Here is a 13,831-nt window from a genome sequence, read left to right as displayed (position 1 = left end):
ATTACAGGGTTTCTAATTTCATCCTTTCAAACCTCTACCACTGAACACTGTTTGACATTGAAAACTGAAATGAAAAAGCTCCAGAGGATGCTCATATTGTAATTCCTCTGATTTATGTAACCATTTCTGGGAAGTGCCTATTCTCTGAAAACAAACTGCCTGAGCGTGGAGGTAAAACTGCATTTCAGTATTTACCAGGGTAAAATTAACCTTCTGTTTCTGAGCCCACAGTGAATCTGATCTGTGCCCTGGGGCCCACCCGCAGCCCCTTGGCCAGGGTGTGTGACCTCAGTCTCCCCCAAAGGGCTCCTAAGAGGAGGAGCCCCCCTTAAACCCGTGTTCATTCACCCTGACACGCTGCAAACCCCCTCTGGCTCCCAGGAAGGTGGGACCCCTCCCAATAACTGCCCAAACCACCTCTGATTGAGCACCTGTGTCTGCAGTGCCATCCTGCTCCCAGCTTTGTGCTCAGGGGGCAGGAGTTCTGGCCGGGCTGTGCCTGGCACTCGCACCATGTGCTGGATAAACATTTGTGGCTGGGCAGAAATAACCCAGCAGATTCCAGCTCGGAGGGGAAGCCCATTTGCTGTGATTTATCCACTAGCTGCAGAGGATAAACACTGATGCCATCATGATTGCCCCTTGTAAAGATCCTGTCATCTGCAGCAGCCTGTCTGTTCCAACTGCTGTGGCTGCTGCTGCACAGCAGTGAAGCCTGCAAGGTGACTGCAAGTGACAGGCTGGCAGCAGCACTCAGAGCTGACTGGGCACTGCCACTCACCTCACTTTTAGCACTTCCAGAGACAGCAAGCTCCCTGTCCTCCTCACAGTTTGGCCATAGCTTTTTCTCACCCTGGCAAGAAACGCTGAATGTCTTTGAGTCTTAATTCAAAGGTATCTCTGAAAGGAAAATGAGAAACCCTTTACTCCCTGTTAGCTGCAAACCCATTCTGGCACTGCCTTGGAGGTTTTCTGAGCACATCCCCGTGAGTTGCTGGATGTCTGAGCTCCCACTGCAGTGCTCTCTCAAGTTTGGGGCACAGCACAATATGCCAGGATGAGAGAAGAGTGTTTGAGAATTTCCAGACAGTTCTGGCACTAAATCCCACACCCTGTAATCCCTTAAGCATGTGGCATGCTGGAAAGCACTGGAGTTTCACTAAAACCCAGGCATAAACACAGCTCCCACATACTTAAGATTACCATCAACCTGCCAATTCCCTCTTATCTGGGACTTTTTCCATTCTGTTTCCTTCTCTTTATCCCCTCGGTGTATCGAGCTGGTGCTTGAGCCCATGATGACAGGAGATTGTGAGCCTGCAGTTCAGAGCAACTGCAGAGCTCCAATCCTGGATCCCAGGAAAAACAGCACCTCCAGAAGGGCAGGGGGAAATTCTCTCTCTGATTTCGTGCTCATCGTCCCCAAGAGATGAGCGCAGACTGAGCTGTGGGGAGGACGCAGATCACACTTCTGCAATGACACCACCAGTACACTGCTGAGCTCCCCCTGCTCCCGGATCTCCTGGACACTTTTGCCTCTGCTGAAGAGAGAGCTGAGCTCCTGCTGGGCCTGATGGGCCAGGAGCTGCTGCCCAAGCCTTCCCCTGGCTGTGTGCAAGGCTGCAGGGAAGGAAGGGGGGGCTGGTGTATTTCTGCGGCTTGGATGGGAGCAGCAGGAACAAGGATCCCCCAGATCAGCAAGTTTCAGCCAAAGCACAAACTTCATGTGCAAGTGGGGTTCTGATGGCACATCTTCAGAGACTGCAGCGTGGGCAAACCTGCATTTTGGCTATTCTAGGTATAAGTTAATTCATGGGCAAGGTTCATCCAAACACTTTAAGTCCCTTTTCAGACAGGTTTTCTAGGGAAAAGTATCTATGTGCATTTAGAGATTGATTCTAGAGGGATTTTTTTTTTTTAAATATTCACTAGCAATGAATACAAAGGGGATTTTCTGCTTTGTGTAGCTCACCACTCTGGACCTTTTTTATTTCTCTTTGGCTCTCTCCAAGCAGGAATGTGCCAAGCTGCCTGCAGTTCTTCAGCTGAGTCCTGGCTTTGGGAATGCTGGGGGCTGCCCACTGACCCCTTTGCCCCCACTGCTGCTGGCCTGTGCTGGCTGATGGATCCCCCAGCTCCGAGGCTCCCCAGTCTGGGTTCCTCCTCTCCCACTCTCACTTCTCTGAGCAGTTGTGCCAGGTGATGCTTAAATATGACCCTTTTAATCAGGTTACTCAGTGTAACACAAGCAAAATGGTGATGAGATGGATGCTGGTACTGCATTCCCTATTTTTATCTCCATTGATTCTCCCGTGTCTCTCATGAATCACCCTCCTGAAGAAGTGACAGCTTTATGTCAGCCACAACAGGGCTGTAACAATATTAGCTCCAGCACCAATTCAGCATGACACCAGAATTGTGTCATGCTTGACCCTATTTGATAGATCCGTGTACAGAATCTGTGCTGAGCTCCACAGAGCAGGGCCAGACTCTTTCCTAATAACACATTTTTCCATCTAAAGACAGGTTTTCCTTTTACTGCTCCAGCCATGGGATTGCATGTCAATAATAATGTTATTTCTAGAGACTGTGGCAAAAAAACACCCCAGCTCTTCAATTCCAGCCTCCTCATTCCATCCTAGCGGAACACCTCACTGCTCACTGATTCCTACTACAAACCAGGGAACGTGGGCCTCCTTCCCCTGCCTCTGCTGGGCTGAGGAAGGCAGGGCAGAGAAGGAAACCTTTGCAGAAGTGGGAAACCTTGGCAAAATCAGCGGCTGGGGATAAAAAAGAAAGAGGAGGAGGCCTTTTCCTGCTGATTTCCTCAAACGGAGGGAATACAGAACCTTCATTTGCAGTTTGGATGAGCTGCAGTAAATTGCCCAACTGTTCTCTTCTGCCAGAATAATGCACTTGCCAGAACCTCATCACTATAAACTGCTGCAGCTCCATTGACTCCGGCACAGGCAGAGCTGAAGGAGTCTTTGGGTCATTTGTTCTTTTTTTTTTCCTCTGAGAAAAAAGTGCTCTGCCACTTAAAACAAAGGGCAGGCAGCCAGAAGAGATGATTTTGTACCAAATTTTCTCACAGATTTTCTGCAAGAACTCACAGAGAGGAGCAAGGGCTTGGATTTGAAAGAAATTTTGCAGTTAAATTTGCTAAATTTAAAGCTCCTGGCACTGAAATTTCCTGGAGAAGTTGGATGTGAATTCATTGGGCTCTACCTGTGGCCAAGAAGGTTTCTAACAAGGTGATTCCCATGGGACAAGGACCAAGGTCTGACTCTTTGAAAGCCTGTGCCCCCTTTTTTCACCCCTGCCAACAGTAGAAAATGATGTTAAATGTGAGGCATGAGCTTGTCAGCAGCACTTTCCTTAGCAGGAATCAAGCCTTGTTCTAAGAACTGCCATAAAATACACTCTTGGTGTTGCAAACAGATGAGTACAGACATAAAAGTCTGGATTTTTAGCATTAATTAAAGCTCCCCAGCAAAGTTTGCTCTGCATCTCCTAAACTGTCTTATTTAAATTCTTTAAACCCCTGGTTCTCACTGCTCTGGTACCACAGAGCAGCTCAGCCCCAGCTAAACTCTTCTTATTAGGACTTGCTAAAAGTCATCAGTTCCAATGAACATGCCAGGGAAATGACAGTTCTCACTTTTTCCTGACTGGGGAGGGGTGTGATGCCTCCCAAGTGCTCTCACTGCCTCTCCTCACCAGGACACAAGGACAAAACCCAGATGGAAAGCTGGCTGGGGGTTAAGACGGGGAGACGGTTCAGCAGCTGCTGCCACGGGCACTGGAAAGACACACTGAGGTCACCCCAAAGCCTCGTGTCCAGGTGAACAGTCCCAGTCCTCTCAGCCCTTGCTCGCAGCAGAGCCCATCCTGCTGCCTCCTGCAGGCTCACCCAGCAGCTCCAGGTCCTGCCTGTGCTGTGCCAGGGCTGGGACAGCTCTGCAGGGGCCTCTGGGCTGGGTGGCACAAGGGGCCATGGGGAGCCCTCCCCATCCTGCCCTCCAGCCTGGCACCCGCTGCCCACCGCAGGAACTGGGCTGCCATTTCCAGCCAGCAGCCTTTGGGGTGCTGTGCTCTCTGCTTTTGTGTGCTCCCATGGGAGACCATTCCTAGGAGGAAACTGCACTAAATTCAGCTCCAAAAGAGGCAACTAAGCTGTTTGCCACTCTGGACCCCGTGGGTGCTGTGTATTTTCAAAGGAGGCCCCACTCAGCTCTCTCCCAGGGGCCCGTGTGGGGCACAGAACAAGCAAAGGCAGGCTGGGATCTCCCACCATGGAGAGCCAGAGGAGAGGGCTGCAGGCAGGAATGCAGCCTGGCTGGGAGTGTTCCACATGGCTGGGTTATTTAAACCCCTGCATCCCAGCACAGGGGGTGGCTGAAGGGGAAGGGCTGCTCACAACAGAGGATGCATTTTCCCAGCTCCTCTTCCTCACGGCAGCTGGCACGTCTGCATGACAGCAGCAGGATGGCAGCTCCCCAGAGCACTGGCAGTTCAGGGCACAGCCACCCTCAGCCCATCTGCAGATGCCTTTGCTGCCAGGACACGGCTCAGCCCCGGGCTGTGTCCCCCGGGAGCGATGGGAGAGGAAAGGCTTGGGCAGCAGAGCGAGAGCCAGCCACGCTGGGGCACGACAGGCTCTTCATTGCACAGAGAAAAACCTCCATTCTTCAGAAAACACTGCTCAAAAATTGAATCTTCATGCAGCTCAATGGAGCAGCCTCAAAATTTACGGCAGCAGATAAAGCTGGGAGATGTAATGTGAAATATCTGAAGCAGCTCTCCCCCTGATTTAAAATGCACCTTGGGCAGCAGAGCCTGAACTCCCCTCGGCGTGTGTTTCTGGCAGATAAGTAAACAATTTGGGACTTTCTGAGATAGTCACAGCCAGGGAAGCAGGAGCTGCCATTAGGCTGCAGCTGCAGAGCCCCACTGATAAGGTTTTGGGGTGGTTGGGCACAGCTGAAAGGAAGTGGCGCCGGAAGAACAAAAAGCTGTTTGTGTACAAGTTGTTGGATCAGAGATAGCGAGGAGAAAGACATCATTTTTACAGGAGAGCTCTCAGAGTGGCCTCGGTGGCAGGGGCGAAGCTCAGGCACAGAGCTTGGCACAGGGCAGCTGGGCAGCCCCACGGGGAGACAAGGGGGGACAGGGGCACACAGGGGGCAGGCTGGGAAGAGCAGAGGACATTTCTGGCTGTGCTTCACACGGGGACAGAGAGCTGGACTCAAACCTTTCCTATAAACATGAGAGATTTAAAAGGGAAAGCCCAGAGGATGGGAAACACCACACTAACGTTGACTGAGCAACTCCAAACCCCCACTTTTGTTACCCAGCTGCACACCAACTCCACGGGGTTCCTGCCTCCTTTACTGCAGCCTTTCACTGTGGCATTTTGCATTTCCTATCTGTAGGTACAGGCAAATTACCTGGGGCTTTAGCACCCTGTTGGGGTGTTCTGCTGGCAATCACAGCACATGCTGAGCTTCAGAGGGAAGGGCTCCAAGGGGATCACCCAGTCCAGCTCTGCCCCTGCACTGGACACCCCAGGAACCCCACCCTGTGCCTGGCTGTCCGAGCCCTCCTGGCACTCAGACAGGCTCGGAGCTGCCTGGCACAAGCCCAGTTTATCACACAAAATGGGTTTGAACAGTTCTGAGTGAAAACAGCCCAGCAGTGACTCCTCGTCCTTCTCGTGCCCTGTGTCAGGTGTTTACTCATTCCTCTCCCATTCCCACAGGCTATCAAGGATCATCTCTTTGGTTTTTAAGTCTTTTCCTATGTGCTTTCTGAATTCTAAGATGAATAGAAACAAGCAATGGCAAACCAAAACAAAAATACTTCAGTCAGAAATTGCAATTTAGTCTCCAAATTGTGGGCAGGAATTCCGAGGTGGCTTACTCATGGTGTGTTTAGCAGTTCTTGGTGGTTTATTGCTCCCTTATTTTCCGTGGCCAGCTAAGCTGCGATCCATACGGGCCTGCTGAAGTTATTCACGGTGCATTTCAAGTGCCCAGCCCGATGTGTCAGTGACAGCCAGTCCCTGGAAAAGTGTAGTACAGCTCCAAACCTGACCTAACTCTCAAGCAGCCTCCCGTGTGACAGTGGCACCATCAAAGGGACTTTTACATGTGTCAGCCTGTTGCTGCAGCAACCTGGCTGCTCTGACTGCTGATAGGCACAGCTCCGCCTGATCCGGGCTCAGATGGCTCAGATTAATCCCCTGGGACTGTGCCAGGGAAATCGGGATTCATTTGCAGCTCCTCGAGAATGAAGAAACTGTTCCAGGGAAACTACTCCCGAAATTCCTCCCGCTCCCCCTCCCTCATCCAGAGCCTTTGTGGGAATGGCTGGGCTGGCACAGGGCCCCAGGACGGTCAGGAGAAACCTCTTTGTGCCACAGCAAGGAGCTCTAGCATGGCTTTGGCTTGTATTGTATGCTTTCCTGAGTGTGAGCACAGAAAAGGGTATTTTTGGGCAAGCAGGAGCTGTGTTTTTGGGGGCTGTTTTCCCTCTGGGTGTTTGCATGTCAGTGCATCCAATTTCCAGTCCTCCAGATCTCCATCGGGGCTGGGAGAGAGGCAGTGAAACCAAGGACTGTGAGCACTGAGCTGAGCCTTCCCCCAAGCCTGGCTGGAGGATGGAATGAGGACATGTGCAGCTTTGATGGAGACCTCAGGATCTGCAGGCACATCCCACATCCCTGTGGATGCTCCAAAAGCCTCTGCTGGGAGCAGGAGAGGCAACCCCTGTGCTGGAACAGACAGGGTGTAAGAGAACAAGCCAGGGCAATTCTGATTTGTTCTCTTACACCCTGTTCTGTTGCCACTGAGCAACAGACCAGGGAAACCCTTCATTACCTTCCCAAAGTGCACAATACCCTTCTGGAAAGGGCTTAAAACCCAAAATGCTGCTGCTGTGTCCAAAATACCTGTAATTACAGAGGGCCTGCGTGCCATAGTGGAGAAGTCTGTGGGAGTGCCAAAATGGGGGGGGAAATTGCATTGTAAGACCCCAAATGCACCAATTTCCATGAATTTGCCTTCTAATTATACCATCCAAGAGTTTAAGGTGTAGAAATTTTTCTTCTCTGTACTGGCTTGTTGAATCACACTGAACCTGACTTTACTAATCCAAAACACCCTGGCAGGACTCTGTTCTTTCCCCCTCCCCGTGGGAGGAGGACAATTATCTTCAGAGGGTTCTCCTTCTTTTCCTTCAGCTGCCTGATGCTGTCCCTGTAAAACAGATTTTTCCCCTCAAACTCTCCGATGGAGAGCACCCAGGGATGTCTCTGCCTGCTCATTCTGCCCCAAGCAGGTGGGACTGAGCAGCCTGAGCTCTTTGCAGCGCTCTGAGCAGCCTGGCTGGGCTCTGCTGTGCCTGAAGCAGCGAGAGCAGAGCCCAGAGCTGTGCTGAGGCTCCAGCTGGACACAGTGGGATGTCCCCTGGCCCCGTGTGGGGAGTGCTGCAGTGTGCTCACCCAAACTCTGCTTTCCACTCTGACTGTCACTTCCACCCACCAGGGTCTTGGGGCTCCCAGCAGGGTGGGAGGGGGCTGCCATGGGCCCCAGCCAGAACCAGTGTGCTGCAAACAGAATTTGCCTTGAAATAGGCCAGGTCTGGGTGTGCAGGGCCGGGGGCAGGACGTGGGAACAACCTCACTGCTGAAAGAGTTTATAACTCCTCTTTTAAACTCGTGCAGTCTGAAAGCTCAAAGGAAAACCAACACCCAGCAATAACCCAACTAGAAGGTGTGACTGCAAAAATCCTGATGGACCAAGCAAAGAAGCTCAAAACTGAGCCTTTGACATCAGTTCTGCCTCTTTGGCCAGAGAACCCATTCCCATTTCCCACTGTTTGTGCCACCCTAATTTAGTTAAGCTCTAAGAGTATTTAAGGAACTTTCTGCACTGTCAGAGGAATTCAAAAAGAAAGAAAAGAAGTTACTTTAACAGCACTGTCAGATACTGGCTCCTGTAGCTGAAGTGAAAACAATGCCAGGGGGGAATAATGAAGCTGTTTTGATTTGGAATTTTGATTTTGCCCTGAGAAAGCAAATTCATTATTGGAGAGCTCACAATTTCCTGGAAAATACCCTCTAACCTTCAGCAGGGAGAGAGAAGGAAGGGTAATAACCTCCCACTGCAAAGCTTGCCCAAGATCATAAACTCATTACTGCAAACTAAAATCTAAAGTCAACCCAAACTAGGACAGACTGGGCTTGCTGGTCACAGCCCCAAAGCTGTGCAGCAAAACTAATCAGTTCTGGGATGGGATTTGTTTCCTTTGCTGCAGTACAATCTATAGTTTAGTTGGTCAAATCAAGCCTTTCTGAGAAAAGAAGATTAGAGGCAGTTGTTTAAAGTATTGAGGGGGGAGCAGGATTTAAGCTTTATTACTGACCAGGACATACAAAACAGACTGTAATGAAAAACCACTATTGGGATTGTACTCCCAGCCCAAATGGAAAATGTTGAGAGAGGACAGGGCCATATGGAGGAGCTTAGAGCTCAGGCAAGGGGAAATGTCCTGGAAATTGGGTGTTGTGGGGAAGCCAGGGGACTAAAACAACAATTAGCACACCTGAACGCCTGAAAAGAGCCTGCTGGGCAAGAGATGAACTCTGGGAAATGGCTTTTTATTCTCTTTGCAAGGAAGGCTCCTCCTGCCCCAAGCACCTGATGGCAAACTCTCCTCCTTGGTGGAATTGGGGCAATTCCATCACTGTCAGGACCCTATCCCGTGTTTGAGCTGCTCCCAGGGTTACAGAAGGGAGGCTGCAGGGTGTCCCATTTCCCAGCCCTGTGTCAGTGAGGGGCAGTAATGAATTCCCCAGCACAGGCACCGCTCCTGTCCCACAGCCCAGTGTCTGCTCACCCAGACGGCGAGGGGAACTCGCCGCACTCACCCACGGAGCTCCAGGGAAATGCAGCACTGCCACATCCATATTTGACTTTATGACATGTTTCTCAGCTGTGCCCAAACCACCCCAGCTCTGGTCCAAAGCCAACCTGCCCCCCTCAGTCTGCACTGTCTGGCCTGGGGACCTTTCCTTGGCCGTTCCCCCCAGCCTTTGGGGACAGGGGGTGCAGGACAGAAGCCGCTCACACCCTCAGGTTTTGTTAACACAGCCCTGGCTGGCTGCTGCACATCACCAAGGCCCTGCACTATGGAATATTGGAGGATACCCTGCACCTCTCCAGCTCATCTCTTCCCTGCCCAAGGAGGTGTTGAGGAGGTTCTGGCAATGGAGGCCCAAGCTGGTGATTTTCTGGAGAGTGCAGGTCCCCTCACAGTGTCCCCAGCAGTCACCGTGTCCTGGCACAGCCACTCACCAAGGCAGCAGGAGTTCCCTTGCTGAGGGGTTGCAAAGCATTTTGCAGCAGCATTTTTAGGGATTTTTAACTCAATTACCCATTTGAACTCAGCCAAACATTGCCCTGCCTCCCACTTGTACAGTGCTGTCAAATCCAGTGAGGAGGGAGAGGCGTGAAAATCAAATTTTGGATGCTTTGGCAACAATCTTTTAGAAATATTTACAGCAAACTAGCTTTCCCTAAGTGTAGAATAAGGAAACTTCGGTAAAGTGTATCACACAGAAGTGATAAACCACTGAGCACTCAGAGTCTAGTGAACAAAATGCATTTGATGTCTCATCATCTGGTGAGAAAAATGCAGCTGCATCTCCTGTAGATACCTAGTAACAAATACTGTAAACTAACATTTTTCATGATGTTCAAATATGGTAAGAGACTTTCCAAGAAGGGTTTTGCCATTTCACATAGAAGAAGCTCAGATGTGTGTTAGTACCACTCCCTTCACAAACAAAATCTCAAAAAGAGTTGGTGAAAAGTAGCAAATTGGCAGAGAAATTAATGAGGTTTCTGTCTTTATCATTCTCATGAGGTCAAAATGGCAATTTTACACAGGAAAAGAACTCACAGCTTTAGCCCTGCTTGGGGAAATCCAACAGAGATTTTGAAATCTATATTGAAAATTCCAACTTATTAGAAATTGATATTTTGTGGGTTAGGTTGACCTGCATGTGTTTGGTTTAAATCTGATATTTCTCAGTTGGAGATAAATGTTATGGGGCTAGTCCTCTATTGTGGAAAACACAATTCACTAAATTTGGGAATTTTGCTTGAGTAAGGAGTAAATCAGTGCAAAGGACAAACCCTTATGTAAATATTCCATTTACAGAAACACACAAATTACTGAAAATCCTTCTGGTTTCTGTCTCCTCACCCTGAGCAATTCCTGAAAACCTGCCCATTTGTTCATTTCCAGGAGCTGGTAATTTCAGAGACAATTGCAAAATTCATGCATTATTTTTTGAATAACTCCAGTGCTATGTTAAAAACTTGCTGTTGGTCAGTTCTAACCCAGAATGGAGCTCCGATGATGACCATCAGTAAATTTTCACATAATATCACTGGATTTTACCCTTTCAACCTATTCAGAATCTGTAATCTGTCCAGGAATGAGAGCTCTGCATCCAGCACCAACAAATTGATTATTCTGTTGTTGCTGAGATGTCTTTGGAAGCTGTTTCTGCACCTGAGCATCTGCTCCAGTTCATTACCATTCTTCCTTGGAGATCATTTATTTCACACAAGTGGTACCAGTAGCATAGATAGGAAGGGCTTGGTGTAAAAACCGAAAATTCCTTGGAATTCAGTAAGAAATATTGGGGTCATGAACTTTAAATACACTTTTATGTAATACAGTCTGGTGGGTAATGTGCAGATAAAGATGGTATTTCCTTGGACAGCTCCATTAGCTCATGTGTCAAGGGAAAAGCTTTTGAGCAGGAGTGGGGAAGAAATACCCAATAAGACACCAGCATTTTATTTTATTCTGTTTTATTTTATTACTGCAACTTCAAGCTCCATCTTATCTCAAAATCCATTACTTTTATCCTAATGAGTCAGTTTTACTTGGTCACATTGCCATCCCTCATCTTTTGTTCAGAGAGCTGGAAAAGGAGCTGTTAGTCAGTGCTGAGGAATAACTAGAATTCATATCGCTCACACGTCCTTTCTCAACTAATTAAACACCACCAAGACAATCCATTCATTCCTATTATAAGCCAGAAAAAAAAATTTAATAAAAAACAAATCTGAAAGCTCCCTGTCAGTGGAAAATGCAATTAAACTCTGAGTGTATGAATCTGGGCACAAACTGCTGCACTTTCTTCCCTTAATTAACTAAAACACGGGGAAAACAATCTGATGGCTTAATGGCATTTCCTTTGCTGTCAGAAATGCTTGGGGACGATTTTGTGATGTTATCACAAAGAGATTTGGAGGAGTTACTGCCATTACTCCTCTCTGCCACCTCCGAGAGTGACAGATTCCACGGCGGAGCTTTCCAGCCCTTAACGGATGGGAAGGATTAATATTTTATAACATCATTACTCCACAGGCAGCAGAACCACGGCAGGAAGGATACACTCAATATTTTATGCATTCCCAGCCCCTAACACATCGACTGCCCCGCACATCCCTCCGCACGTGTGACGCTGAAAGCCGAGCACTTTGTCAGCTTTGTGCCTCGTTCTGTCCTGGTGGCAGTGGCAGGGGGCAGTCAGCGCTGGGCTCCCATCCCTGCGTGCCCCGGGAGAGCAAATGTGACCCAGAAATTCACGGGCCCCGCGGCACAGCCCGCAGCCCTCGCAGAGCAATTCAGGGGAAGCGACGTGGGGAGGCTGGCTGGGCGCACCAGAGCAGCACGGAACTTCTGCAGGGCACAGGGAGCGCCCCAAAGCTCTGCCCGGCTCCCTGCGAGCCTGAAGGCAGCGCGAAGCCGAGCTTCTGTCCTGCACACGGGCATTTAGGCTCAGCTCGAGCCCTTTACACACTGGCACGCTGCTCCGTCCTTCAGAGCTATTCCCACTCAGCCAGAGTAAGTTAAGGCAGCGTTTTGTGCGTTGCCAGAGCATCCCGCTGGTGCCTGCGGCTCAGGGATTCGAACGGGATTTTCCTCCCCAGGTTCCCCTGGGGGAAATGTCCCTGAATGCCCGCTGCGGCTGTGGGATCGCCCAGCTCTGCGTGGTGCGTGCCCCCGGCAGGGGTGAGCAGGGAACGGCGAGCTCCCCCCGAACCCCCAGGGCAAGGTGAGCGCCCCCCGAGCGGGGACAGCCGGGAGCCGAGGGAACATCCTCGGCCGCGGGGGATGAGTGCCCCGGCTCGGCCCCCCTCCAGCCTTTGCCCGGCACTCGGAAGGGCTGCGCCCTCCTTCATTTCAGGGCTCCGGCCGCGCCTCCTTTGCTCTCCTGGCACGCAAGGAGCCTTCCCCTGGGCTTCAGGGAGCGCCGCAGCGGGGTTAGGGCTTGCGGGGCAAAAGGCACCGATCTTTAGCTCCACAAGGCAGCGCGCCTTTGGGAATTACGGGATGCTCTTCCCGGTGCCGTAAACAGCTTCTTTCGCTTTTTTTTTTTTTTTTTTTTTTTAATGTTTTTTTCTCCTGTTTGTTTCCTTTTTTCCCCGCCTCATGTTCAGTGTTTGCCAAGCGAAAGAAGGATAAACAGAAACAGCGGCGTGCCAGATTCTGCCTACATCTTTCCCACAGTCTCTCCTAACCCCGAACTCTTCCGACACTTTGTATTCACCGTCTCCCTGGACTGACACAAGAAACCCAGTGTAGGAAGAGAGGCTTCCTGTGAGCCGAACCCCGTTTCCATGGTGCGGAGTTTTCTACTCAAAAATAAATTCCCGTTCCGCGGAGTTTTCCGCGCAGCCCCGCGGAGCTGCCCTGCCCGGGGAAAGCGGCAAACGCGTCCCGCATCCCTCCAGTCCCCCTCCGGAGCCACAGCCGCCCGCCCTGCGCTCCGAGCCGGGACACTCCGCATCCCTCGGCACGGATTTCAGGGTCACCGAACCCTTCCTGCGGCGGGGACAGAGGTGCCCGCCCGCCTTTGTGAGCCCCTCGCGGCGTGCCCCGCGGAGCGCCCGGAGCCGACACCCCGCGGCTGCCGGGGATGCTCCGCCGGGATCCCCGCGCCCAACTTCCGCGACACCGCTCACCGGGGCGAACTTTGGGCAGAGGAGCCCCGGCAGCGCAGCGTCCCCGAGCATCCCTGAACATCCCCGAGCATCCCTGAACATCCCCGAGCATCCCGAGCATTCCCGAGCATCCCCGGCTCCGGAGCGGCGGCCGCGCCGAGCGGAAGCCGCGCGGGTCCCGCCGCCGCCCGGGCGAGCTCCCCGCGGCCCGGGAGGTGCCCGGAGCCCCCGCCCGGCCCCGCCGCGCCCCGGCGGCACTCACCGATCCGCAGCACCTGCTGTGCGCTCCGGGGCAGCCCCGCCGCGGCGCAGAGCAGCAGCAGCAGGAGCCCCCCGCCGCCGCCCGGGGCCGCTCGGCGGGGCCAGCGCGGGCCGAGGCCGCTCGCCATGCTCAGTTCATGCCGGCTACCCCCGGGCGGGCCGGCTCCGCGCCGCTCCGCGCCGCCCGCCCATGGCGCGGGGGCTCCGCGCTGCCGCCGCCGCGCTGCCCGCGCCCCCCGCGCCCGAGGGACGGAGGGACGGAGGGAGGGATGGAGCGGGAGGATCCTCCCGCGGGGCGGCCCCGGGCGGGGCCAGGCGGCTCCGGGCTCCGCGCGCTCCCGGGGACACGCGCGCGCACACGGGGACACGCGCGCGCACACTCGCAGGGACAGGGACACGGACAGGGACAAGCCCCGGCACCGCTGCCCGAGGGAGGGCGCGTAGGAGTTCCCCGCTCTGGGGACATCCCAAAGCCACCCGGACGCGTGCCCTTGCCACCCGCTCCGGGTGGCGACAGGGTTTCAGTCTGGAGGCTCTCC

The 13,831-nt window shown here is 52.3% G+C and overlaps 1 protein-coding gene across 2 annotated transcripts in view; it reads right to left on the bottom strand.

Annotated features, from left to right (window-relative positions):
• GRIK1 (glutamate ionotropic receptor kainate type subunit 1) overlaps positions 1-13,420 on the bottom strand; it is a gene marked incomplete at both ends in the record, with an annotated part of 100,421 nt that extends 87,001 nt beyond the window's left edge. For both annotated transcript variants that reach the window (XM_084201295.1, XM_084201296.1), the window contains one exon: positions 13,294-13,420. In XM_084201295.1, coding sequence (XP_084057421.1) covers positions 13,294-13,420 — 127 coding nt within the window. The remainder of the gene's footprint in view (positions 1-13,293) is intronic.
• Between the last annotated feature and the right edge of the window lie 411 nt (positions 13,421-13,831).

Source organism: Fringilla coelebs (genome assembly GCF_963513975.1).
Source record: "Fringilla coelebs genome assembly, chromosome: 2".
NCBI classification, from domain to species: domain Eukaryota; kingdom Metazoa; phylum Chordata; class Aves; order Passeriformes; family Fringillidae; genus Fringilla; species Fringilla coelebs.
This window is presented reverse-complemented; position numbering and strand designations above follow the sequence as displayed.